The sequence below is a fragment of the Myodes glareolus genome, chromosome 6, assembly GCF_982192425.1.
Source record: "Myodes glareolus chromosome 6, mMyoGla1.1, whole genome shotgun sequence".
Classification (NCBI taxonomy): domain Eukaryota; kingdom Metazoa; phylum Chordata; class Mammalia; order Rodentia; family Cricetidae; genus Myodes; species Myodes glareolus.
This window is the reverse complement of record NC_142031.1, coordinates 65,841,273-65,868,425: the sequence shown is the minus strand read 5'-3', so window position 1 is coordinate 65,868,425 and position 27,153 is coordinate 65,841,273. Positions and strand designations below refer to the sequence as shown.

General features: G+C 52.4%; 1 protein-coding gene across 1 annotated transcript in view; it reads left to right on the top strand.

Annotated features, from left to right (window-relative positions):
- The window catches only part of Hs1bp3 (HCLS1 binding protein 3), a 30,158-nt gene extending 5,432 nt beyond the window's left edge, over positions 1–24,726 (top strand). The window contains exons 3-7 of the mRNA XM_087907252.1: positions 2,927–3,134; positions 5,486–5,702; positions 16,742–16,896; positions 18,154–18,277; positions 22,573–24,726. Coding sequence (XP_087763378.1) covers positions 2,927–3,134; positions 5,486–5,702; positions 16,742–16,896; positions 18,154–18,277; positions 22,573–22,828 — 960 coding nt within the window. The 3' untranslated portion in view covers positions 22,829–24,726. The remainder of the gene's footprint in view (positions 1–2,926; positions 3,135–5,485; positions 5,703–16,741; positions 16,897–18,153; positions 18,278–22,572) is intronic.
- Positions 24,727–27,153: the final 2,427 nt, after the last annotated feature.

Here is a 27,153-nt window from a genome sequence, read left to right as displayed (position 1 = left end):
TGATGGAGAGCAGATTCGAGACAGTGGTGAGTGCAGAATCCACCCATTGGGTCGACTCAGGAGGCCCAGCATAGAAGTGGGCCGGGCCTGAGACATCAGCTTGGAAGTCTTGTCAAGAGCTAGGAGTGGATAGCAGGGAGAAGACCCAAGGAAGAAATCCTGGAGACACCAGCGAGTCAGCAGCAGTTGAGTCTGGCATCAGGGCAGAAAAGTGAGGCTGGGTGACCAAAGTCACAGAAGTTAAGGGAACAGAGAACTTCAAAAAAGGAATGATGTGTTTCCACCTTTATTTACCTTTCGGTCCAGACCTGGAGAGCAGGAAAGATAGGATCTAAGGTTAAGGTGAGGGGAGCCAGGAGGGAGAAGCCTGCTGCAAGTTGGTTCCATAACTCCAGGCATGTGAAACGAAAGGAAAATGATGAGTGTGCAGCTCCGTCACAGCAAGGGACCAAATTTATAAGGATTATGTAAGGGGGCTGAAGAAGAGAGGCTCAGGGGTTAAGAGCACTGGTTGCTCTTCCAGAGAACCCGGGTTCAATTCCAGCACCCATGGGGCAGCTCACAACTGTCTGTGACTCCAGTTCCAGGGGATCCAGCACCCTCCCACAGGCATACACACAGGCAAGCCATCAATGCACATGAAAGAAAAAAAGATAGTGTAAGTCACAAATATTTCCTTAAGGGACATTCCACAACAGTGCTGTTTTTCATCTGATTGCTCCTTAGACCAACTCCTAGGGACACAGGTGGAACACTAGCCAATAGTTCTGAATCTGCCATGTTCTGAGAGTGCATCCGCTCTGGGGAGCTGTTTGCAGCTCCTAATAATCTGCCCTGACTTCAGATTACCTGAGTTCAGTGCACCCACGCATTCAGAACCGAGCAGACAGAAAGGGAAAGAGTGATGCTGGGGCCTTACGGAGAGGCAGCATCTTGGGGACACTTGGGGTTCCAGTGCAGCCTGCTGTGTCCTGTACGGAGGACCGAACGTTAGGGCAGGGTGAATGAAAGGTCACCTGGGACACTTTCACATGCCACACTAGCGCTGCTTTGCCCTAAACATTGATGCACACACCCCGTGGAAAGCATGCTGGGGTGCGTACAAAGCGTGGGCATGCGCATACACGCTGGTGTGGCGCTTCGCAGATCTTGACTACCTAAGAGGGCAAAGGAAAACTCATTTGCCGTGGTATCCAAGGGTGTAGCCCAGAGTTATGCCCCCAGGTCTGAAACCCCCCTGGGATTTTATGAGTTAGCTAAAAGAATTCGTATTTCATTTACGTTCCTTAGAAGGATATATACTTTTTTAATAAAAGCAAGCATTTAATTGTTAGCCATGGCATAAAACCAGCCCTCCCCCCCTTCGCGAGGGCACTGTATCTGAGACCTGGAAGCCTCAGATAAAGTATGACTGTGCCCGTGAACCCTGATTGCGCAGTCAGTGTACACTTACCAGAGGACCGTGCGATAGCATTGCTGTCGGTCCGGTGTGGATCCAGTGCTCCGCAATGCTTGCCACACACAGTCACCGGGTATTTTGGTGTTCATGCTTTAGCTCCCTGTCGCTCTTGTCACATTTGCTGGCAGCTGCTTGATGTTCTGCCTAGAACACGAGTGGGTGAGGGAGCCGTGGACGGTGCCAGAGCCCCTGGGACTTACAGCTCACACTGCCTGTTTTGTGGGTCTGTAGCCAGAGCCTGCAGGGAGCAGTTAGGCCAGCAGGGGGTGCTCACTCCCCACTGTGGCTTGGCTGCCACTGCCAGAGCCTCAGAACTCAGGAATTCAGGTGGGAAACTGAGAAGCTGGTGCCCTGGGGATCCTCTTTCCTCTTTCCTCGAGAGTTCTTCCTGGAAAAGTTCCAGAGCCAGTTAGGAAATATAGGCAACAGCTTCCTATCCCAGGGGACTCCCCGTTTGGAGGGTTCTGAAGCTCCCTCATTGCCACCATCTTTGCACAGCCAGCTCCTGGTTGGCTTGATATGGGGTGGTATGCTGGTTAACGAGCTGTGGGCCACACCCTTCCAGAGTCTCAGTGATGGGACCACCCTCAGTCCAGTCACGCACCAGTGTACATACTTACGACGGTACCGCCAGGTCTGGGGGTGCGGGTCTCCATGTCTCCTTCCTCAACGGTGCCACATACGTCCTGTGGAGATGGGTCTAGCCTCCAGGGAAGCACCAACGAGTCCGGGACTGAGGAAACCCAGGGCGTTGGTAAAGGCCAGGGCATAAGGCACGTGACTTTTGTCCGAGCTCATATGGATTGTACAGATCCCAGCACAAGCCCACAGGGCTGTGGCTACTCCCTGCATGAAGCTCAGAGCCAGCTAGAGAGTTCTGTGTCAGTAAGTGCATATAACAAGAGTATTTGAAAAAGCAGCGATCGCTAAGCTGTGGGAGGGGGTGAAGGTGGTTATAACCGACTGCGTCGGTTAGCCTGTGATCTGCAGTAAGCCAGGTGCTGCCTTTGGAGACTCAAGGAACACCCATGCCTCAGGGACTCCTGCTTGGCAGTTCTCGGCTCTGCCCCATGTCTGGACAGGCCCCACCAGAAGGCCAGTTCAAGTCAGAGGATGATCAAGATGTGCTGTCGCAAGATGACCCTTCCCCTGCCAGGTGCCGAACTCGCTCTGGGCCTGTTCAGATAGAACAGAATAGGTGTAGTCCATGGTCATTTGCAGGACACATAGGTCCCTGTAAAGGGCTGTACACAAAACCTGAAGCAGTACCGTAGGCCTCTCCACTCCTGCATCCTTCCTTTGGGACTTTAGACCTCCCTGGGGACCAGAGAGTGAGGCTGGGGGGCAACAGCCGCATAGCTCAGTAGGGCATAGGCGGGCCTGCTCCAGGCACATATCTGGTCAGGGTGAGGAAGTTTCTTACCCTTGGCTCTTTTCTCAGAAAACCACATACTCCTCTCATTCCAGGTCTCCAAAAAATACAGCGAGATCGAGGAGTTTTACCAGAAACTGAGCAATCATTACCCAGCAGCCAGCTTGCCCCCGCTGCCTAGGAAGGTCCTGTTTGTTGGGGAGTCTGACATTCGGGAAAGGAGAGCCATGTTTGATGAAATTCTGCGCTGTGTCTCCAAGGATGCCCAGTTGGCCGGCAGCCCAGAGCTGCTAGAATTCCTAGGTACCTGAGGCTTTGTCCCGTGTCCCTGAGGTCTCTGCAGCCCAAAACCCCCCCCACACACACCACTGTGACCTAGTGGGCGGCCCATTGCCACCCTCCATGGCCTGCAAGCTTTAGCAAAGCTCTTGGGCCTCAGTGACCTCCTGGGCTGGATGGTAAGCAGGAGCCCCAGCCCTCAAGGAACTAACCACTGGATGCCAGCAGGTATTCATAGAGGGACTTCGCCATGGCCTTATATATCTCCCTTCACTTAGACACTTGCATGTACACATCCCTCTGCCTTCTGCCAATCAAACCTGGCATCCAGAGAACACTGTGCCTCCCCATCCAACCTGCTGACTGGGTCCCTTGTGGATATCACAATCAGCCCATACCCCACATAGAGAGTATGGGTGTGACCTGGCACTCCTATAGCCAACTCCAAGGACCTCAAACTTGTATTTATAGTATTAGGATGCCCTCCTCCCCATTCCCTCTTTCATCAGTGTTCTCAATAAAAGAAGTAATTTACTGGAGATTGGGGGTGTGTGAACTAACACACACGAGATGCTTCAAACAGAGCCTGTTATCCAGGGGGTGGTATTTTAATACTGCACTCCTGTCTACTTACATCCCCCTGAGTGAGCATCTGCCCTTCATCCCTGGATGATGGGGCCAGGCCACACCTACGTATGGTGCCTATCTCTTTCTCCTCACCACCTCCCTTTTCCCGACAGTCTTTTAACTTTGCTCTTTTCTGATCTCATGGATCTCCAGATCTACAGTTCTATGGGACGTAATTCCCATAAGCCAAATGTGAAAGAAGAACCCTTTTTAGGATTTTTAACTACTGAGTGATGTTTGTTCGTTTAAGACAGAGCTTAACTATGTAGTCCTGTTGTCTTGAAACTCATTACATAGACCAGACTGGCCTCGAAATCACAGAGATCCACCTGCCTCTGCCTCCTCAGTGCTGGGATTAAAGGCATGAGCCACCACTGCCTGGCTGAGTGATTTTTTTTTTTAAGTAGGTTTCAAAAAGTGGCTACCCAGTCACTGCTTGTGTGGAAACGAACAAACAGTCCAAACCTACGCTTCTCAAACTGTCCATGGGGCAGGGAGGGGGCACTATCTGTTTATTCCCAGCTTTCACAGACAGATATGCTCACCGATACTGCGTGTGCAGATGCTGCAGTGACGCCAAGCCTCTGTTTCTGGGGGCTTGCTTCCCCTTTCTGAACTGAACTTACCACAAACTCCTGCCTCTCATGCTTTGAGAACTGATGTCAGCCCAGTTGTCCTGGGATGGTCGCGGTTTGTTCTGGAATCTCCCACATGCTCACCGCACTCGTTCAGGTAGAAGTCTGATCACGCAGCTCCTGGAGTTGTCTGCCTATGGTTAGGTCAGCAGAGTCCCTGGCGGGGACTTACTATAGCAAAGCATTGAGAAAGAGACAGTCCCGCCCAAGCCTCATTGTACACTGGCTGGTGTGCTTCACCAGCGGGTTTGCTGGGCACCGGCCTGGCTTTTCTGTGGTAGAGCTGAGTCTGAGTTTTGTGGCATGCTGTCCTCTGGCACGGCACAGCTGCTGCTCTCTCGGAGTCTTAGCAGCTGTGATCACTACCCTGTATGTGAAGCACAAAAGATGGGTCTGTTTACTTTTTTCCCTCCTGGATGTTGGAGGCACTCCGAAGGCTCCACCTCTCCCCAGGTGACAGATAAGACAGATGGAGGGACAGACTGACTGACTGATAGGTAAGTGGATGGATGGATGGGTGGATGGACGGACGGACGGACAGATAGGATGTATGGACTGATATATGGATGGGTGGGCAAGTGGATGGATAGACAGGGTAAATGGAGGGAGGAAGGAAGGGAGGGGTGGATGGATGGACAGGATAGATGTAGGGATGGACAGATAGACAAGCTGTTAGGAAGGAAGGAGTCCTCTCCCCCCCCCTTTTTAACATGGTATAGCTGTTTATAAGACGCTCCTGTAAGTAACCCCAGTTAAACTGAGCACATCAAGCTAGACATGGGTGGACTCTTCCCTTTGTTCTGCAGGTGGTCCTCTATCTGGGATGAACAGAGAGTGGTCCATGTCTCCCTGGGCAAAGTTCACACAACACTGGGCCACAGAAATTCTGACTCCTACCTTCAGCCTATTCTGACATCCCCACGGCTAGGCCGCACCAGCCTCCCCTGGTGCCAGCATCGCTGAGGGGGTAGCACAGAGCCTGGCCCTCTCCCAGACTCTCGGAATTGGGGTCCCAGGAAGTTTCAGGAAGCCGTCAGAACCTGGCTTCAGAAGGTGGGTGTGGAGATATCTCCTTGAAAGTGGGCGTCAGGCTTCTCTTTTCCTCTCCCGTAGGAACCAGGTCTGCAGGGGCTGCGGGCCTTGCCACTAGAGATCCCTCCGTCCTGGGTGACGCGGCCAGCCAGCCAGGGGACAGCGATGAGGCTTTTGATTTCTTTGAGCAGCAGGATGACATGCAGCCGCCCACACTGGGCCTGAGTAACAAGGATGTGGAGAAGTCCTTGGAGGAAGAGGAGGAGGAAGAGGCGCTCGACCCCCTGGGCATCATGCGGTAGGTCTCCACTGCTTCCCAGGTCCTGGGCTCAAAGAGACCTGGGCCATAGGACTTTGATCTGGTGTGCTCAAGAGAGTTCACGCTGCTCCACCTAAGGGTTACACCTACCATCCCTCGTCAGGTCCCCCATTTGTGACTAACTACGCAGAAAGCCCCATGGTAGCTCAGTAGTACAGCCTGCTGGACCCAGCAATCTGGCACTGGGTCCTGGGTTCTCCTCGCTGATGAGTGCCAATGTGACTTGTTTGCCCCTGAGTGTGCTTCTCCGTCTGTAAGGCAGGGTTTCCTTCAGCTCCTCCAGGACTGTTGGACACCTATGACTCTGTGGTTGTAAGTCACCTGTGACAGTGACTAGACAAGGTCCCCTTGACATGCACACACATGGTCCATAGGAGACGGAGAGGCAAACCAGCTAGGCACCCCTTTTGCTTCACGCCTCTCTGATGCGTCCAGCCAATCAGTGAGTCGCTCCTGAGCCCTGGCTACAAGGACCACTCTGTGCTGGAAATGGGGTCAGGGCACAGGCTGGAGGAGGAGATGCACAGCCAGACATCTCTTGCCACAGCCCCCACCTCCAGTGGATGTGGGCTGAGAACACAATGGCTTCCCTAATGGAAACCAGCTACTCAGCCATCCCAGAATACTCTTTCCCCTTCTTGGCTCAAGCGAAGAGCAGCTAATAGACTAATATTTTCTGTGCTGAGCATAACGCTATGTGCTTCGCATGCTGCGTCTCAGCTGTTCCTTCCTTTGCAAACAACAGCCCAAGGTGAAGAATGGCGCTGCCTTGGCACTGAGTTTGAGCACTTGCCGCTGGGGCCTGAATTCCAGCTCCATCCTTCAGTCGCCAAGGCTCCCTGGCTATCTGCCTCTTTCTCCAGTTTTCCTCAGTAAAAATGGGCTCTCAACAGTACCTACTGCGTGGAGCACTGGGGGAGATTATCTAGGATGCATGCGTAGGTGTTCGCGTTAGCTGTCATCATAAGGTCCGCTCCAGCAGTTTAGACCACGGCCCGGGGCACCCTTCACGCTGTGACAGATGGGTCTTGGGAATTCCTATGCCATCCTCAGGATACAGACAGGGGAGGGTGCCTGAAACTAGAGCCCCTGAAGTATTAGACAAAGGCATGTTCAGTGTGGTGACATACAAGATGAGGTCCCCAGCATACCACCCTTTCGGCATGGACTGTCCTCCCCAAGTGTGACATGTGGAACATGGACTGCAAGGTTGTGAGCCCACCACAGAGGAGATGAGGCGTCACATTGGGCAGAGGTCCCCAGTAGTCTCCAGCCAGTGTGTATATTGTGAGGAGGAGGGGTCTGGTCCACAAGGGACAGGCAGTAAGGATACCAGGGTGACATGGGGAGAACTCTATAATACCCACTTCTTAGAGGCCTCACCCAGACCTTGGACCCTGCCTGGGCTTTATTTTGTTAAGAATGGGGCATTGTCTGAACTCACGCCATCTGCCGTTCTAAGTAACCAGGAGCCGTGCCAAGCTGAAATGGACTTCTGAGGCTGCACCAGCCTTTGGCTGAACAACATAGTTAGCAAAGTGGCTCCTTTTTTGGGTAGGAAAATGCTCTTGGGGTTGGCAAGTGCTGCCTTGAATTTCTTAGTCTATTGGCAGAGTTGAGGGGCGGGTGTTAGGCGGGCAACAGCGAGCCTGGGACCACCTGGAGGGAGCTCTGTGCCCTTGGGGGGTAAGGGCCGCTGGATTCTGGGAAAGCAGCACCTGGAGGACTCCCCTTCCTGCCAGATTTTCTCTTAAGGTCCCATGTGACACCCGTTGGTATTATCGGCTCTGTCAGGAATAATAAGCGAGGTTTCTCGCGAGCTTTCTCAGTGCCAGGAACTGAGCTAATTGGCGTTTGCATGGAGGAGCTCGTGGTACCTGTGAGACAGCACTTCTGAAATTGGCTGTGACCTGCAGTCAGTGTGTGGTAAATTAGGACACACGTGTATGTGCTTCATATGAGACCTAGCGAGGCTTGAGAACGTAGGAAACCTCGCTAAGCGCACTCTGTGCCGATGGCTCCTTCATTTGTGAAAAGATCCAGAACATTCGAAACTGCTTTCTGGGACTATTGCTGGCACCCGTAGGAGACAGATCCCTGTGAGGCTGACTTTGTTTTCTGTGGTGGACACTGGAGTCCAGAGTCAGGTGTCTTGAGCTCATCCAAACAGCCCCAGATGGCAGAACGAGGGGGTGAAGCACTAGTGATCATCTTTTGGCAATGTTGCAGAGCTAGGGAGGGTTTTTACGCATGGAGAAGTCAAGACTCCTCAGAGCAGGGACTTGGCCAAAGCCTGGTGTTCTAGTTTGGTTTCTACTTCTGTGATAAAGACCATGCCCAAAAGCAACTCGGGGAAGAAAGGACAAGGTTTCCTTGGCTTCAACTCCCAGGTCCCAGTCACTGAGGGAAGCGAGACAGGAGCTGCAACAGAGGCCATGAAGGGATGCTGCATCTGCCGGGCTTGCTCAGTTTGCTGTCTTCTACATCCCAGGCCCACCTCCCAAAGGGGGACTGCCCCCTGAGGACGGGGCTCTCCCACATCCGACATTATTCAAGAAAATGCACTATATGCATCCCCGAGGGCAATCTGATAGAGGCATTGTCTCAACTGAGGTCCCTCTTCTCAAGTAACTCTAGTTTGTGTCAAGTTGACATGGATGGATGGATGGATGGATGGATGGATGGATGGATGGATGGATGGGTGGGTGGATGATGGACAGATGGAAGGAAGGATAGGTGGGTGGATGGATGGACAGATGGATGGATGAAGTAAATAAGTAAGTTAGTAACCAGTGCACTTCGTATATGACACAGCAGTGACTTGAAGAGTCGAGTTTCCCACTCCTGGACAGAAGGGCTGCCCACTAGAGGCCTATAGTCTGAGTTCCTTTGCTCCTCTGCACACACAGCACGCCTGGCTCCCAAGCTCAGATCCCCAGCTCTCAGGACGTTTCTGGAGCAGCCTTCCTTGTGCTCAACCTCAGGCGCTCCCTGCTGTGGCCACAGGGAGGCGCTCAGGCTCCATTTCAGGACTGTCTGCTGGGGTGGGAGAGATTGGCACAAAGCGGGAGCCTGACTGGCCTGGCTTTTCTTTGTCTCTCTAACCAGCCTCCGACTAGGGAAAGTCAGCCTTGGTACACTGTTGGAAAGCAGAGAAAAGCCCACACCCTAGCTCATTCAGACAGCATCACTCCTTGTCTTTTCTGAGTTTTTTTTCCCCTGACTCTGGCCCGAGCCCTCTGGACTCTAGCATAGTGTACATACTGGTTCTCACTCTGCTTTTCCAATTAACATTCTGTCCCAGGCCTTTCTCTGTCATGCATACTTTTCGTATTTAACTCTATTTTAGCGTCTTTGTGGCTCTGAGAAAACTGTGCCTTGCGCTAGAGACATATTTCATCCTCACTCTAAAACAAACAAACAAACAAACAAAACCCTGGTCATTGGGAGAGATTGGAAAATTGGAAACGGAGGCAAAAGGTAAAAGCCCTTTCCCCAGAACAGGTATTTCTGACCTTCTCATCTCCTTAACAGTGGGATTGTTTCAGATCTGCGATTCTGCAGTTGGGTGTTTTCCGCAGCTTTGCTAGGGCTCTCTCTAGACCAATGCTTTATTTCCCTCAGACTCTGAGCCGGCCCCTCAGGCCCAGGCACTGGAAGTGTGGCACCATCAGGTCCCGGCTTTTGCTTGAAGGAGGAGTAACTCGAGGAACTCCTGGGTAAAGAGTCCTCATTCCGTTGAACTGTTCATCTAAGTAATGGCGTCAGAGCCAGGTCCCTGAAGGTTCTGCTGGGGGCTCTGGCTGAGAAAGGCTCCATGGGGCCCACACAGTGACCCTGTTAGGCCTCTCTTCTCTGTCATCCGGCCCATCAAAGCACCACTCTGCCTGCCACTTCTTTTCCAGCTTGCTTCCTAGTGACAGAGGACACAGCTGGCTCCTGCCCCTGCCTGTCTGTGAGGCTGGCCTCTCAGACCATCAAAAGGGAGGGCCCAGGACTCAAGTGAAGACCTTTTTTTCCTTGGAGACTGTTTTATCATTATTTTTCCATAGATTTTGCTTTGTTTTCTGTGAAGTAACTGCTTGTGTTGAGTATGAAAATAATTCTTGACTTTTTGTATTTGAATCAAATTTCTGCTCTGGGATGACCTTTCCATTTTTTAATGTCTGAAGAATGAACCCCTGCTTCTGGATTTCCTCACCCAGCATATAGAATCCATGGCAGGAGCTGGGGGGATGGGGTAGTTTCAGTCTTGCTGCCCTCCAGTAACCCTGGAATGTCCTTCCTTGGGTGCCTCTTGCTAAACAAATAGCACGAACTTGGGGATTGAGCCAGGAGGCCCAGGCCTCTGTTGGCTAAGCCTTTACATCAGAGCACAGTTAGGACCTGTGTTTCTGCCTGGAGCCAGGTGGGGATACAGTTTCCCAGGCGCCCTGGGCCCTTGCATGGAGCCCTTGTCAGTGAGCCCTCTTCTGTGAGTCATGGTCACTCACTCTGCAGCAGCCCAGGCACCAACGTATGCCGAAGTCTGAGAGGTGCTCCTACACAGTGCAGAGGGGTGGGGTACCCCCCTCCATAATGCCTCTCTTCCTAATCCTCCTGCTCCTCTTGACTCCCTCTGCTGCCTACCCCCCACTAAACAGGTTCTCTGAGAGCAGTGGAGACCCCCCCCTCCAGTAGTACCTCCATGGTTCCAGGCCTAGCTCACCCCGAAGTAGTGAGGAGGGCAGAGTCAGAACTTTCAGCCCAGGGGCACAGCTGTCCTCACTACTGTATTTCCATGCCGGTCCTTCCTGCTCCTGGCCCAGCCTCAGTCCAGGGACTCCAGGGACCGTGGCTAGCACAGTGGTTTTTACCCTTTCTATTTCAGTAGCAAAGGCTGCTTTTCAAGAGAAAAACTTCACACAGACTCAGAATGTAAAAAACAGACCCGACTAGAATTGCCTTCATTCAAAGAGACACGGGAACTAGATCTTTGTCCCCTAAAGTGACCCTAGATAGCTTTGGAAAAGGTTGGGGCCTCTTATAAGCACACAGTTTGAAAGCTGGAACTCCAAGATGTATGATCACCCCCAAAATAGGGTTCAGCATTCAAATCCTACCTTTGAAGCTGGCCACAGGCAGTTTGCTGAACTCCGAGCTGTGACTTCTTCAGTTGCGAAACAATTAGGGTTTCAGGAGCAAAGGGGCCTCCAGTGGTGTGGAGGGAAGGCTCTCTAGCCGTCAAGGGGCCTCCAGTGGTGTGGAGGGAAGACTCTCTAGCCTTCAGGCAGCTTTCACCTTTCCCGCCAAAGCCCCTAAAAGTCTAGGCCCAAGAGTCAAAAGGAAGAAAGGAAAGTTATTTGTAAAATGTGGCAACTAGTTTGTCTTCTTCCCAAGGCCTGTGTGTCTTGGAACTGTGGAAGGCTGTGTGCCTACCTCTTTTTGTTATGCAAATCTCAGCACCAGGTGATAGTTTATGTGCAGGCCCGGCTTGTACCTCCTGTCAGGAGCACCTGTACACCTGGAGGTGGTGGGCTTGCCTCCCACAGCTCTGCCCCTGTGGAGAAAGAGTGTGCTAGGCTGAGCTCTTGCTGGAGCAAAGGCTCACCTGATCCCTTCCGGATCGAGTCATGTGAGGGGCCGTGTCTACCATCCTTCTATTCAAGGCTGCCCCCAACATCAGCCATCCATAGCATGGTAGTCCATGTCCGGTAGGAGGTTGGACTCGGTGTTCAGGGTAATAGAGTTGAGGAACGTTTGTAGGAAACCAGGGCATCCTGAGAGTAGGAGCTTCTGTGACCTGATGGGTTGCGGCGGCTGGGTGGAGGGTGTTTTAGGACTCTTCATATCCAGCTGAGACCTCTACCTATGCCAGGTCTGGACTTCTCCAGGTTTTTGTTTGCTTGGTTGCTTGCTTATTTTTTGAGTCATGGTTTCTGTGTGCGGCCCTGGTTGTCCTGGAACTCGCTCTGTAGACCAGGCTGGCCTCGAACTCAGAGCTCTGTCTTCCTGCCTCTGCCTCCCAAGTGCTGGAACTAGCATCATGCACCAGCACTGCCTGGCTGACTTCTCTGTTTTTATCTGCTTGAATGACGCAGGTGACGGACAGTCTTCAACGGTGGCAGCCCACTTCCTCAGTCATGCCAGTGGCTAGAACAGTGCGGGATGCTGATGGGGACGGAGGAGGAGGAGACTCCTCAGATAAGAGGAAACAAAGACTGCTTGTTCATTCTGCAGTAGCCAGGGTGGATCTGATCACCAGCACCTGCATTTGCCAGGCAGGACATGAGAAGCCTCTCATTAGACAGAAGGGCTGGCAGGGTTGGATTGTCACTGGGGTCTGTCAGCATGGGCATATAAAAGCAAGATGTCCTAGGTCTTAGGGAATCCATTAAGGGTGTGTGTTTGACTTGTTTTCTGTGACTGGTCCCACTAAATTGGAAGTGAAGGTGACAGTTAGACAGCCTGGCAGGTATTGATCACGCTTGGCCACTGGGGACTGGCTGTCGTGGAGGCTGTTTGCTGGTTCGGCTTCCTGGGCTGTTGGCTGCAGGCTCTGGTCAGAGTATCTGTGTGAAGCGGCCCTTGTCTTCTTGTGCATGTTCTGTCTCTCGGAATAACTGCAGCGTGAGCAGGGCAAAGGATGGTCCCCTGCGGGCGACACCACTTGGTATCCTGGTGGTCCATGGTGGGGACGAGACAGAGAAAATGAAATGGTGTCACCCATAATGTAAGAAGAGGGACTCACTGCCGAGGTACTGGTCCCTGGGATAGGGGTTGTCTCTGGGAAACCTGGAGAGTTAGGCTGTTGCTTTTGTGAGGATGACATTGGGCTCCATAGCAGTGAGGGCTCTCCGGGGTGATTCTTCACCCCAAGCCTATGTCCTTGTTAAGTTCATAAGCCAAACATCACGAAACAGCATTAAACCCCTGGCCCTGTCCGGTGCTAGCTGCATACAGACTACAGAGAGTTTCCGCAGATCTCCCTACTAATTCCCATTTACCAAATAAAGAAAATGGGCTCAAAGACAGTGCTACTGACCCAGGTGTGCCAAGTTGTCTCACCCCTCCCTGCACTTCCTGAGGCCTCCGCCTGTCACAGCTGCTGACCCCTGCTCATCTTCTACCCAGTCCCTCCCTGACACTCTCGTCTATTCCGTGAGGCTGCCCACCCTCAGGGTAGATACCTCTCCTGGCAGTTGCTGCTCTATGGAAGCCCCATACGGAGCTGCTGCAGGTCAAGCAGGCCAGGGATGGAGTTCAGAAAGTCTTTACTGGACTGGGGAGATGGCTCAAATAATCCCAGAACCCACATAAAGAAGCCTGAAGTGCAAGGACATGTTTATAATCCTGGGGGTGGGGTGGCGGAGACAGGCAGATCCCTGGGCTTCACTGGCCAGCTCGCCTGGCTTATTTGCTGAGCTCCGGGCCAGCTAGAGATCCTGATTCAAAAACCACCGTGGACAGAGCCAGGGAAGTGACAGCTGGACTTCTCTTTGGGCCTCTGCTCACATGCATGGGCATGCACACACGTGCACCTGCACACACAGAAAAGGTTGTTTGGTGGCACCCTAAGATTGTTCTGCAGTTGGAACAAACAGCCAAATTTAAGGTGAAGATATGAAAAATTCTTTATGGTAAAGCAGAAAAGTCGCATCATTGAAAAAAAAAAATGTTGCCATATTTGGTTGTGTCATCGCCCTGGCTTTGAAGGTGGTCTGTCTGGGCTGTGGGCTCCAGCCTTCTGTCCAGACCCAGGCGGGCTGGCTATGTCTGGAGACCCTCTCTGCTACTCCCTTGCTTGCCAGACCAGGGCAGCTGGTGCCCATCACTGGTTGCTGTGGGAGGTGGATGACTCTGGAATGGCTCCACACGGCCTCTGGGTGGCCAGAGGGGAGGCTGCTCCCATGTGTCAATCACTGTCACCAGAAGTGCCTGAGCCACAGGGAGGGAGACACTTCTTGGCCTAGCAGAGCTCTGGAGCTGTCAGCAGCAGCTGCCGCATCTCCCTGCGCATGCTACATGCCTGCCTCGGAACATGGCCCGGCTGTGCATCTGTCTCCTGTCAGGCACGCAGCAGGAGAACCGGAGTCTGCACACCAGCATGAACATGCTTACACATGCCTGCAGGGGTCCCTCCCTACCTCACACAGCCGGCGCAGGGCGAGATGCCTCTTTAGGTAGCCCTTGGGATCTGCACGGGTCTACCAGGAAGTCAGGGGCTGCCGACCCTGCCCAGTCCCTGGTGATGAAAAGAGAATGTATCTCGTATGGGTCAGAAGCTTTGCCTCCTGTCAGTGCTGAGGGCGAACTGAGTGTCTGTGGACAGCTGGGTGGAGGTATTGGCCTAAGGAAGCACTGGAGGAACACTCAGGGCTCCATCGACTCAAATCCCAGATGAAGTGATTGACCCCATCCGTCTATCCCTTAGGTTACAGATCTTTTAATGGTGTCATATAGCTAGCTACCTCTGGCCTTATGCCGGCCTCGCCTGCCATTTCTGCCGCTTTGTTCCTCAGGCCGGACCATGGTCTATGAGCAGAGTTCCATGAGGAACTGCTTTCCCCTCCTCCTCTCCTCACCATCTCCTAGAGCAGTATATGTTCCTGGTTAGGCAGAATGACACTATGACCAACATCAACTTGGGGAGGGAAGGGTTTATTTCATCTTACAACTTGTGGTCCATCCATCATCCAGACAAACCAGGGCAGGAACTCAAGGCAGGCACCTGGAGGCGGGAACTGATGGGGAGGCTGTAGAGGAGTGTACTGCTGCCATAGACTCAAGCTTACTCTCTGTGACTTGTTCATCCTGCTTTCTTATACAACCTAGGACCACCTGCCTCGCGGTGGTACCTCCCACAGTGAGCTGAACCCTCCCGTGTCAGTCTTCAATTAAGAAGATGCCCGATGGATTGACCTACCAGTCAACTTGATGGAGGCATTTTCTCCACTAAAATTCCTTCTTCCCAGATGACCCTACCTTGTGTCCAATTGGCATAAAAACCTGCCAGCACATATATCTACCTCCAGACGGTGGAAATAGTCAGCTCAGAGTCCCTGGCCTTGCAGCACCCAAAGACCTGCTACGATTTTTGGCAATGGCCAGCGTCTGTGCAGTTTGCCAACATGAGCTCAGAGATGACCTCACTGCAGTGGAACTGGCTGCCAGGCATTCAGGCGAAAGCAATCCCAGTTTCCAGTAAAAAAGAAAAAAAAGGAAAGAAAAGAAAGAAGGGAAAAAAAAAACCTTGCTGTTTGCAGGAATCTTAAAACGGCTAATGTGGGCAGCAGCCCCCAGGCATGAGGTCAACTTGTTAAAATAAAACCAAGTTTCTGGTGTGGAGGCAGTGTCACAAGGCAACCCAGATCATGTGATCTAGCTCCATGAAGGTTGCCTTATCCACCTGGATCAAGAACTAAAACCGTGGCATACCCCAGAAGCCTCCCGATGACCCCCAGTTTCCGGCTGCAAGCATCCCAGGGCAAGAACTCATCAGTTAGTGAACAGATGTAGCAGAGCCAAGCTGGGTTGCTGCCAGAGGAACTTCACAGAGGAGTAGGCTGCCCTGGGGACCCGCAGCGTTGGCCAGAAGGGCAGCAGGTGCACTACAGGGAGGGCATGTGTGGGAAACAAAGCCTTAGGCCGGGTGGTGGTTACTATTGTCGGCTCTTGACAAGATCTAGAATTAACTAGAAGACAAGCCTCTGGGCTTACCTATAAAGGATTTTTCTTGATTGGATTAACTGAGGTTAGAAAATGGACCCTAAATATGGGCAGCATCATTCTATGGCCTGGTGTCCCAGACTTTATAAAAGGGGCAAAGCTGAGCACCGACATTTATCTCTCTTGGCTTCCTGGCTATGACTACAGTGTGATCAGCCAGGTCATACTCCTGTTACCCTGATTTTGCCACCATGGTGGACTGTACCCTCAAACCATAAATCCAAATAATCCCTGCCTTCCTGGAGTTGTTTTGTGTTGTGTTGTGTTGTGTTGTGTTGTGTTGTTGTTAGGTATTTTGTGTAGATGGAGACTGTGCTTTTGTTTCCCGGCCACCCAGACCCGAATAATCACACAGAAACCATATTAATGACACCACTGTTTGGTTGATGGCGCAAGCATGTTTCTAGGTAGCTCTTAATCTTAAATTAAGCCATTTCTATTAGTCTGTGAATTACCACGTGTCCGTGGCATTACCTCACATCTTGCTTCCCTGAAAACACCCGACCCTGCATTCTTTTTCCCTGTATTCCGTTTAGTTTTCCCATCTAGCTATATTCTGCCATGCCATGGGCCAAAGCAGCTTCTTTATTTATTAACTGATGATAATAAAACATATTCACAGCATACAGCGGGGAAAATCCCACTTCAATTTTGTTATGGAAAGAAGAAAAGTCACTAACAGGCCTCTTCTTGGCCCTGTGCCTTGAACTTTGAGCCACAGGCCACATCTGCCCCGTGTCCAAGTGCCTGAGAAGGGCAGCTTTCTGAGCTCAGGCCCCAGGAGGCACCTCACAGGTACCCTCACCTTGAGAAGAGAAGCATGTTATCAGGCCCGCGGTCACGTGATAGCATGACACCTGAGTAGACCGTCTGAGTTAGGGACTGTTCTGACCATCAGTGTCTAATCCAGATAGCCCCTTGCTTCTCCCTACCCTTCCCAGTGCCCATCCCACCCGAGCATAGATTGTGTCTGCTTTAAGCTCTCCGCGTCCCTCCACTCTATTGTCAAATTATAGCCAAGCTTGTTCCTGGCACATGCTCACACCATCTTCTGTCTGTCACCCTCCTCTTGTCTGTTTGACCACTTGGGTCAAGAGGACCTGTGAGTTGGAGATTTGAGGATCACTGAGGTTGCTCCCCCTGCTAAGACTGCTCTGGCTGGACTGTCCCAGACCTTCCTGTGGTCCTCACCTGATTCTCTCTTCTATGACCCTTGGCATCCAGACAGTCCCAGCCGAGCTGGGAACCTGCGGGTGACCAATGGGCCACCTGTGCTCTCATGAGACTCCTTACCTTTGTTTCATTTCCAGCTCCAAGAAGCCCAAGAAACACCCAGAAGTGGCCATGAGGCCTAAACCTGCACCTCGGCTCACCATCTTTGATGAGGAGGTGGACCCTGACGCAGGGCTCTTCAGCCCAGGCAATAAAGCGTCCCCCCAGAGACCTCTGGAGACCACACAGGACTGTAAGTACTGTTGTTGTTCCTGCTGTTGGCCTAGAGTGTGTTGACTGCTTATGTCCCAGAGCAAGTGGTTCTCATCTTTGTCCTGTTTAGATGGAATACAGATTAGGTATGTAGAGATTTTATGCTGGCCAATTAGAACCAGTGTCCCACAGGCTGGAACATTTTGGCATTATACACTTACCACTTACCATGAATGTCCTATACAGGGAGAGAATGACTTTTTTTTTTTTTTTTTGGTTGCTTAAAGACATAGTTTCCTGGTTACCCTCTGTAGCCACATGGGCACTGGAACTGTTTAATGGAAAGAGGATGCTGGCCCACCTTGGGTGTGCATACTATTCTGTACAATGTTTAGTTTGAATGACTGCATGCCACCCCCATAGACTCTACTGCAAGGCATGGTGCGGGGTTCAGAGGGAGGGCTCAGTAGCTTTGGGACTCCTCCACCTGTCTCTCTGAACCTTGCTCATGCCTGCCCAGGTTCTCCTCCACAGGGAGAGAATCGATGGTAACTTTCTGATTCATCCCATGCCTGGTGAGCATCCACCAAGGGAAGGTCAAGCTCGGATCCCTAACCTTAAATCTCAGAGTCCACAGGGAGCTGGGGATACATAGATAGCATCACCCGAAAATGTAGCACAGCCACAAATCATTTTCAGGGCTGAGCAGAAACATGGGTTTCCATAGGACAGCAGGCATCCTGGGAGGGAGTGCAGTGGTGGACCCCAAAAGGCCAGGGGTCCTAGCTAGCTCCACTGGGGAAAGATAAGCTTTCAAGTAGAGACATGATTGACACTCCCAAAGTACTGCCATGAGCGGCTCAGGTGGGAGAGGTTGAGAAGACCTGGGCTTACCGAAGGTGGTCCTATCAAGGTGATCCTATCAACACTTAGTGTCTGTTGCCCCTGTTCCCCATTCATGACCTTAGCAAGATCTGTGGCTGGTGGCTGCCCCTCAGCACCTGCTCATTTGTACCTGTGGGCAAGCTCAGAGGTCCAGTCCTGCTGGAACTTTGCAGGGGGGTCTGGTGCAATATCCTGAGGAGCCACTTACCCCAACAGTGAGCAGCCCTGGAGGACTGGAACCTCACATCTTACAGAGCCGAAAGAACCTCACCCTCCTGTTCTACGGGGTCTCCCACCTCTCTGCTTCTGTTGCTCACTCACTTGGGTGCAATAGGAGGCTTAGCAGGCCTGCTGTCTGGTAGCCGAGGATAGACCAGCCCTTCTTTTTACCCTCTGCTCCTTCTTCCCACAGCCCTGAAGCTGTTTGATGACCCTGACCTTGGTGGCGCTGTCTCCCTGGGTGACCCTTTACTGCTGCCAACTGCGCGCCAGAGTGGAGGTCCCACACCCAGGGACACCTCCGAGGAGCTGTTCAGGTACTGTGGTCCCCAGAGACTTCAGTAGCTCTTACCCAAGTGTGAGAGTGGTTTCCTAGCTTCAGCCCACAAGCGAGGGATCCAGGCCTGGCCAAGTCCTGCAGCCATGAGTGGCTAAAAGGGAGCGAGGATTTGCTGGGGGAGGCTGCTGTCAGCAACCAGGGCAGCCCCACTGGTTCCCCAGAGAGTTACCTTCCTTTCCTTTTCACACGTCCATTTTGATAGCTCCTTTCAGGGAATAGCATAACTAAACTATCTAATTCATGAGCAAGTGTAATGGGCATAAGTGGCTTGGGGAACAAATAAAACTGACCCTTCGTGTTCAGAGAGAACAGTGACCAGTCCTCCAGAAGGGTCCTGTCAGAGGGCAGGGAACGTCAGGGTTAATTTATTACCTGAAGGTTGATGTCAGATGTGAAAGAAATACTGTCTGTTTCCTTAGAGCTTGCTGTGTGTTCAGAGTTGTAGGAGGTTTGCCTCACCACAGGTAATTTTATTCACCCTTCACACGGCCCCTACGATGAGACCTGTTCTCCGCACTTACAGAAAACAGTGTAGGAAATATCACTTGCCCAAGGCAACCTCGGTCACCACCTTTCAGCGCCAGTGGAAGCCCTGAGTCCTTGGAGAAGAAGGGCTGGGAGACCTGACTTCCTGCCTCAGGCTGTGGGGTCTCCCTGACTTCTTGCGCTACACCGTGCTTCCACAGTGGTATCCTTACCTCCCAATCCATGCCCCCAGAAAGCAGCGAGTGCTTGGTCATATGCATGAAGCCGAGCAGCCTCTTTCCAGGAGCAGTGTAGATAACGCAAAGCCTGTGGTCCTTGGAGGCTGACATCTGTACCCCTCGTTAGCAGCCCCGGGCTATTACACAGCCCTCTAAGTGCCTGCCAAGCCTGAGTCACCTTGATGGCGTCTTGTATTTACACCTCTCAGAGGCCCCTGGCATCTGTTCACTAGCTCATTGTTCATCGTGTGTGCAGGCTCCTGACATCCTGCTGCCTGGGAGGAGCCAGGATCATAGTTATCCCATTAGGGAGGAAACTGAGGCATGGGGTAGTCTGGTGACTGGGTATATGCTAGAGGGGGCAGCCCTACCTACCATAAACCTTTACTTTTCTCTCCATCCCACATTCACTGTTCTGTGGGTGTCTCAAGGCGATTTCCACAGGATGCCGTGGCCAGCTGACATCCGCGTTAAGCAGGCTTATGCACAAGCAAACACTGTCACGCAGCATTTCATGGCCTTATTGGTCCCTGGGACCCTTCCTTTTCATTATGCCTCACAGTCTTGCACAGCCCCCTGGGAATCACGGCTCGGAGAATGTGGGCTTTGCATCCCTGCCTCCATTAACAGACATCTGGTGGTGAAGAATTGGCTTCTTGAGAGCAGCAGCCAGAATTTATTATTCTTTGTGCCTACCTTGTTCCTGTTGAGGCAGTCATTGGACTCCCTTTGATGGGGGGGGCTTCCACTCCTCGCTCTCTTAGCCACTTACCTAAGCTTCAGTTCTCCCAAGGCTGCAATGTCGGAGCTGGTGAATGAACCAAGCAGAGTTCGAGAAACCTGTATCCCAGGTCTCAAAGTTGATCTGTAGCTGAGTTCTGCCCTTCGTGGGGGCTTGGGAGGGAGGAGAGAGCTACGGCTCCGGGGCACAGAACACTTCAGGACATCATACCACCTGGGTCTGGAAGAGAGAGGAACTGAACCTCATGTTAGTTAGACGTGATCTGAGGGGTCTGTGTAACCATCCATACGCTAAGCGTGGCGATGCTGGCTGTACTGTGGCTGGCCACCCAGGGCACCCCTCCCAACCTTAGCAGACCCTGCTGTGATTTGTTCCAGAGAGTCGTGGCTATGCTTAAAATAGGTCTCAGGCCTTTAGCTGCTGTCCGGCTTTCCAAAGAACTCTGAATATAGTTCTGCCCTTTTGAGCATCTTGTGGGCACCCTTGATGTCCTCTCGAGGACGTAAGGAAGCCAACTCGGGACCCAGTGAGTCAAGACACAATGGCTGCCTGGAGAAAGCTGAAACACATTGCACCAGAGACTGGCAGGAGCAGCCTTCCTGTGGACACCTCCCTACATCTCCCTACGTGCCTGCTCTCTCTGGAAACTGGCCCACCCGCTCCCTCTGTGCCTAGACTTTTTGCTCACTTCTCTGCCCCCCCATAAGCAGGCTCTGAAAGTCACGATCACCCCAGAAAGCAGGCAGGGCAACCCAGAGCTCCCAAGCCACTGGTTCCTGACAGGCAGTTAGTTCTCCACACTGCTCTGTGCTCACTTGGGACTCTTTCAGGCCTTGTAGGACCAGGACATTGTTCAGACCAAATGCTCCTCTGTCCACTCCTGTCCCCTCCCCCACCTCAGTCCTTACTGGGGTACTCTTGTTCCTCTGCAAGGTCACACTGCCCAGGGCAGACAGCCTCCAGCATACTGTTCTCAATCCTTTTGTTCTCAGCCTTTGCTCTCTGGCAAAGGATCCTGCCAAGTCATGTCAGGGCCATCTTTCTTCCTCCTTTGCATAGGAACCCTTCCCCATCTTCTCTAACCATCAGTGACTGCTTCTGGGTCCCTGTCATTATCCAGATCCTTTCCGGTCAGGAGTCGGGGTGCTCTGCGGGAGCTCTACTATAGCTACTCTCTGCTCTGTTTAACATTCCGTGACTGTCAGTCCAAGTCAGTGTGTGCAGTATGCCCTTAGATTTGCAAAGCACTTCTAGGGTTGTTTTATTTGGTCCTTACAAGGATCCCCGTGAGGTCAGAGGAGCATGAACCACCCCCTCCTTTATAGGTGGGCAGACTGAGAGAGAGGCCACCTGCTGAGGCGCTGCCTGATAAGAAGTAGACGCCAACCCTCTCAGATCTGCTGTGCAACCCTAATGCTCCCCTCCCTTCCTAGAGATGAGGAACCAGAACGTGGAGAAGCCAAGTGGCCTCCCAGGTCCTCTGCTTTCCACGGCTGTGCTGAACTCACTTAGCCTGGCATGATTGAAGGGCACCTGTAGAGATAACTCTCAGCACAGGGGACAGCCCCTCCCTGAAACTGGAGAAGGGACCTCTATGCAGGAGTTCCCAAGAAGGCGATCACCCTCTAGAAAGCCAGCCTCCTATGGGTCACCCTCATGGAATCCAAGCCGCAGTCAAACGGGGTTTGTATCTGCTCCCACTATTTTGAGAGCGCATCAGACAAACTGAAGAGTGCGGAAGTGCCTGGCCTGCTGTGTCTATCACAGCGCTGAGTGGGCTCACGGGGTGGAGTGGGTCGAGGGAGGTTTGTGTTGCACATCTGGTTTCGAGATGGCGTTCCCCCTCTGGGAACTTACAACACGAGTTCCCCCAGGCTAAGGACAGGTGAGCAGTGGGCCGTCTGACTGGCTGTTCAGTACCCAGGCATGCTCTCCTCCTTGCCAATCACTACTGAAGCCGCAGTCCTGCCAGCCAGTGGGCCATCTGAGGGCTGTGCCATCACCCAATCTTTTTGAATATTTTTATTACATTACTTTGTGTGTATGACTGTTTTGCCTGCATTTCTGTCTCTGCACCACGTGTACCATGCTCTCAGAGGTCAGAAGAGGGATTGGACTCCCTTAGACGGGAGTTACAGGTAGTTGTGAACCACCTGGGTGCTGAGTCGTTACTCCAGACTCACATGACCCAATCCTGATGAGTCCTGGCTGAGTCCACTCCAGCCTCGCAAGGCTCTCTAGAACCCGGGTGACTCACAGAGCTATACCTCAGCCAGCAGACCCTGTGCCGCAGCAGCTCAGCGTCCGTGTTTACTGCTTCTCTGGGTGGAGTTGACTCAGCTTCATGGTGCACCTCCCAGGTCAGAGAACAAGGTTGTGACTCACCACAACTACGACCTAGTGCCCTCTCAGTGAGCCACCCAGCCTCTCAGACTCTAACTCCTGTCTATAAAATAGACACATATATATCCTTCCTGGAAGTAAGGATTTGAGAGAGTACAAATGATTCTCAACTGCTAAGTGAAGGTCAGGAGTCTGTACCAGACAGCAGACAGTTATTTCTAAAGGGCTGGGTACCCTGAAGACACCAGCAGGCCTGAAGTCACCACCAAGGGTCTGCCTCTACCCTGGCTGCTGTGGAGGTGGAGGGTCAGAAAGACCTGCCCTTGAGCTTCTCAGTGCTGGGTGGATGGTCCAGTGAGCAATACCTTGACATGAGGCGAGCTGGGAGCTATCCCATGCCTAAGTGAGGATGGTGTTGCTCCAGGCTCTTATTCCTTTCATGGACATAGTTATATTCCAGGACTGCTCTCTTTGGTTTCCTAGAGTTGAAGAGGACTTGGACCAGATTCTGAACCTAGGATCTGAACCTAAACCCAAGCCCCAGACTAAGCCCAAGCCTCTAGTTCCAGCGAAGCCAGCACTGCCCAGGAAACCAACTGTGCCCCCCTCTGTGGGTCCATCAGAAACTGGTCCTGGACCACAGAAGCAGCAACAGATCCAAGCTATGGATGAAATGGACATCTTGCAGTATATCCAAGACCATGACACACTTGCCCAAACCTCCCCCAGTCTCTTTTAACTTACCCCTTCCAACCTGTACTGCGCCTGCAGCTGCACACCCTCCCGGGGAAGAGGCCTGTATGTGAATGTGTGGATTCTACCTGCAATACAAGGACTACCAATGGAAGTGGAAGCCTGCACCCTTGGTCCCAGTACCACACTGCTCCTTTTCCTCCTGGGCTATGGGATGAACAAGGACTCTACAGAAGGAGACTGGGGAGCATCATAGGAATCAAGCTGCATCATCCCAGCCCAGCTGATTGTAAAGAAGAGAATTGGTGTGAGCTTGCCTTGCTCAACAAGGGCCTGACCTCTAAGGTGAAATGAGATCAGAGGACAACGTCCACCAGGGAAGGGACATCTTCTACATACATGTATCCACTGTCTCTGCCAGCTCAGTACAGGAAGGAAGTCTTACCAAACCTAGGTTGGGCTAACGGGAGTACCTGTGACAGGCCGCTCTGGAATCTCTACTTGGCTGCTGAGGCCCCAAGGCATGATCAGAGTGGAAAGCCCAGTTGTCCAAACTGTCCTAACCCAAGTCCCTTCAGCATCTCTTTGTACTTTCAATTCTAATAGGAAAACTTAGGCCCTGCCTTGCCTCTCTAGGGCATGGAGGGCTTCCAGGACCCCAGGTCTTCCGTTCCCTTTCCCAGGAAGGGCCTGGCTAGCCCATGGCCCCTTTCATGCACCCGTTAACCAAGTGGTCATAGCATCTCCCAGAGCTTGACCCACGGGGTGTGAGGCACTGATGCTCCTCCTCTAAGGCCTCTCTGCCCTCGGAATCTGAACTTGTTAGCTTTTCTCCAGTGGAGCCACCAGCTAAGGAGAAGGAGCTGTGCCCCAGGACAGCCCTATGCCTTCCAGTAAATGGTGTCTCCTGGAGCAAAGAATGTTGGAGTATATTCTTTGCGTTAGGAACTAGGTTTTTTTCCTGGTTGGTTTTTTTATGAAACACATGTTTTTTTAACAAAATGCAGCCTTTTTGTTCCTTGGCTCAGTTGAACTTCCCAGAGGCATTAGACGGGCCCGGCTGGGTCCAAGAGTCACTGTAAGGAGCCCCCAAGTGGCACCGCCCAATTGTCTGCTTCTGTCAGTGTCTGCGGTCCCCAGCTCACTTACCTTGTAGTAAGACCTACAGGAGCAGGCTGGGAGTACCAGGTCTGACCTGTCTTGCGTCTTACCATGTCCCTTGTCAACTGCCTAGTTCTGAGCAGGGCCATCTGCCCAGGCTGAGTGGGAGGGCATAGATGGTTCTAGGCTGAGGACCAGAGTAACCCTCTGCCTTGCCAGATTGAGGGTCTCCGCAGAGCCTAGAACTGATCTAGATAGCCCCCACTCCAACTCTACTTCCCTTTCACCAGCAGGCCTTCACCCCTCCCATCTCTTCATGCCCAGAACCCTGTGACCAAAAGCCCCCTCAATCCCTCCTCACTGACAGCAAAGGAAGCTTCAGTAGGTGGGAAGAGGCCACGTGGCCCAGTCCTCTGCAGAGCCAGTCAACTGTATCCTTGGACTCTTCTCCCTCTACATCATTCCTCTGTGCCTTGGCTACGAGCTGTCTACCTCTCTTTCACACACACACACACACACACACACACACACACACACACACACACCTTGCACCCACTCTGGGGGATAGATGACATAGGAGAAGTGGGTGTGTAGGAATTTGGATGACCACGGGCCAACTCCCAGCTGGCATCCCTAACAGGACCTAACCTACCATTCTCCAGTGTGGTTTTGCCCACCAGGAGGGATTTGTCTGCCGTGGAGCTCTTGGGATACCCTGGCATGGGTGTTCTGCTCCGCAGATAGCAGTTTCCCGTCATGACTTGTTTTGATCGCAGGTCTGTGACCTGCATAGCATAACATCTCCCAGTTACCCAGTAAAGTCTGTATGTGACAAAGCCAGAATTTTAGTGTTCTTTTTTTTTTCCATGCCTGGGCTGACGGGAGAGAGGTGGTGGTGGTAGAAGTGGTGGTGGAGGTGGTGGTGGTCTCTCTGTCTGTCTGTCTGTCTGTCTGTCTGTCTGTCTGTCTCTCTCTCTCTCTCTCTCTCTCTGTGTGTGTGTGTGTGTGTGTGTGTGTGTGTGTGTGTGTCTGTAACTAGGATTGTCCTTTGTAACCAGGGAAGGTATGTCTGCTGACTCTGCTCCAGCCCTCCTATCTGTCTTAGCTACAGCCAGGAAGAAGGAATCATTCTAGTCCTTCCCACTGTGTAAACTGAGGCAGAGGGCCTAGAGGGCCAGGCCCACTGGAGCCTCTGGCCAGTAATCACTCAACCAAGCCCTTTGTAGAAGGAAAACCCCTTCTTTCCAGATCCTCATCTTGGGTACCACATGGGGCTGGAATTGTCATGATTTCAGACGTGTCTTGCCTGATGGATGGACACAGGCCTGGCCTTGCACCCCAACACCCTAAGGTACTGCTTTGCTTTGGGTTCTGCAGCAAACAGCTCTGCAGGTTTTCTCAGGCATGTGCCAAGAGTAGCCTGCACCACCCCATAGCCTTTCCACCCCCTCCACTTTGATTTGAATCCTTAGTCAGGATCAAATTGGAATCAGGGGTCCAGAGGAGGAAGCAGCCGGCTGTTCTGAGGACTCAGACTCAGGAAACTTCCAAATATCTCCATGCAGGAGAAGCTGAAGGCTGAACAGCGGCATGTGTTTGTTGTGAAGGCTGTTATGGGCCCCGTGGGCAGGATGTGTTGCCGCTGGCTGCATCCGCTGCTCCCTTCCTCCCATCATTGTTCTTCGTAGAACATCGTGAACTTGAGACCGTTCTGGAAAGTCCCAGTTCTAGGACTAATCCTGGCCAGGCTTGCATCCTGGGCTCTGCTGGAGAGTGCCCACCTACTGCCTACCATTTCTCCGGCTCTGCTCATCCCCGTGTGCTCAAGGATCCGCTGAGACCAGAACCCTTGCATCAGAGGCTAACCACAGCCAAGCTTTGCTCCTCTGTAGAGCCTGTGGTTTCTGTTCCCAGCGGTTACCTGGGCTTTGTGTCCACGAACTGCCACGGATTTGATGCCCAGTGTCAAGCTGGCGTGGTCGGGCTCACTCACCACCCAGATGTCCAGATCCCGAGAAAGAGGACCGCAGAGAGACCAGTGTATCTCCTGCCTGGATGGCAGACTCTTCCCAGTGCAGCTGTGTGTCCACACAGGCCGATGGCTGCTCAGAGAAGACCGGATGCACAGAGCCCCTTGGGGTGGCTGAGTTCTCAGTTCCAGCCTTAGATGCCCCAAGGACTGTCAGCTGATGTTTGGAGCCACCACCATCCCACTCTATACCCTAAGGACCTTTGATTGGAGAAGGGTGACCAGGGACTGGCAGAGAAGTGGCATGAACAGCCAGCAGTTCTCCCTTGGTGAGGATGGGGCCAAGGTAGCTTCTGAATGTTCATCCCTCCAGATGTACAATAGATCCCTCTAGATGTAGAATAACTCTTACTCTACAGTGCTGGACTCATGTGACCAAAAGGTCTTATCCGTGCTTGAAGCTTCAGGAGCTGATCGTGGAGGGACCTCTGCCCAAGGCAAGCTGCCTACTGAGTGGCCAGGCAGGGTGATCAGAGGCCTGTGGGTTAGCCCCAGCAAGCCTGTCGTCAGCACTGGCCATTGAATACATGCTGGGCATTGTGCAGTGCATAAACACAATGTGCAAACATGAGTCCCTGCCCTACTTGCTGACCCTTGGTTCTTATTTCCCTGGCTCTGGCTGCTGGGGAGGGGCTAGAGATCACACCTCTCAGGTCATACTTGGGATAAAGCTGCAGCCTCTAGCAAAGAAGTCATGAGCTTAGCAAATGGCTCAGTGAGTGGACTTTCCCTCTTGATAACGTTCCTCCGAAACTCCGGATGCCTCTCTGCCAACTTAACAAGTAGCAGTCTCTGGTCACTTCTTTCGGTAAAGCTGGATTCGCGAGATTCCTACAACCAAGCTGGCCCAGTCTTGTCCAATTCCCCATCTCCAGACGGTGTTCAGTGGGTGCCTATAGTGTGCAGAACTGTGATCCCTAAAACACAGGGCATCAGGTGTCCTAGGGGAACAGAATAGAAGCAGGTCAGTCCTGTTGCTGGAGGACAACTTGTAGCAGTAGTGCTGGGAAAGGGAGCACGAGCCATCGGGAGCAAGACAAGACCCAGAGCATACAGTGTGAGCAGGGAGGTGGAGGCAGGAGTTGGGCGGGCACACCTCTGGGGCTCAGCAGACAGGAGAAAGAACAGGCCGTGCAGATCGTGAACCTTCCTTGATGACCTACTGTGTGCAGGCCCTGCTCCAGGCCCGGAAATGGACCTGAAGATGGAAAATGAGTTGTTCAAGTGGCTCCTCCCAGAGG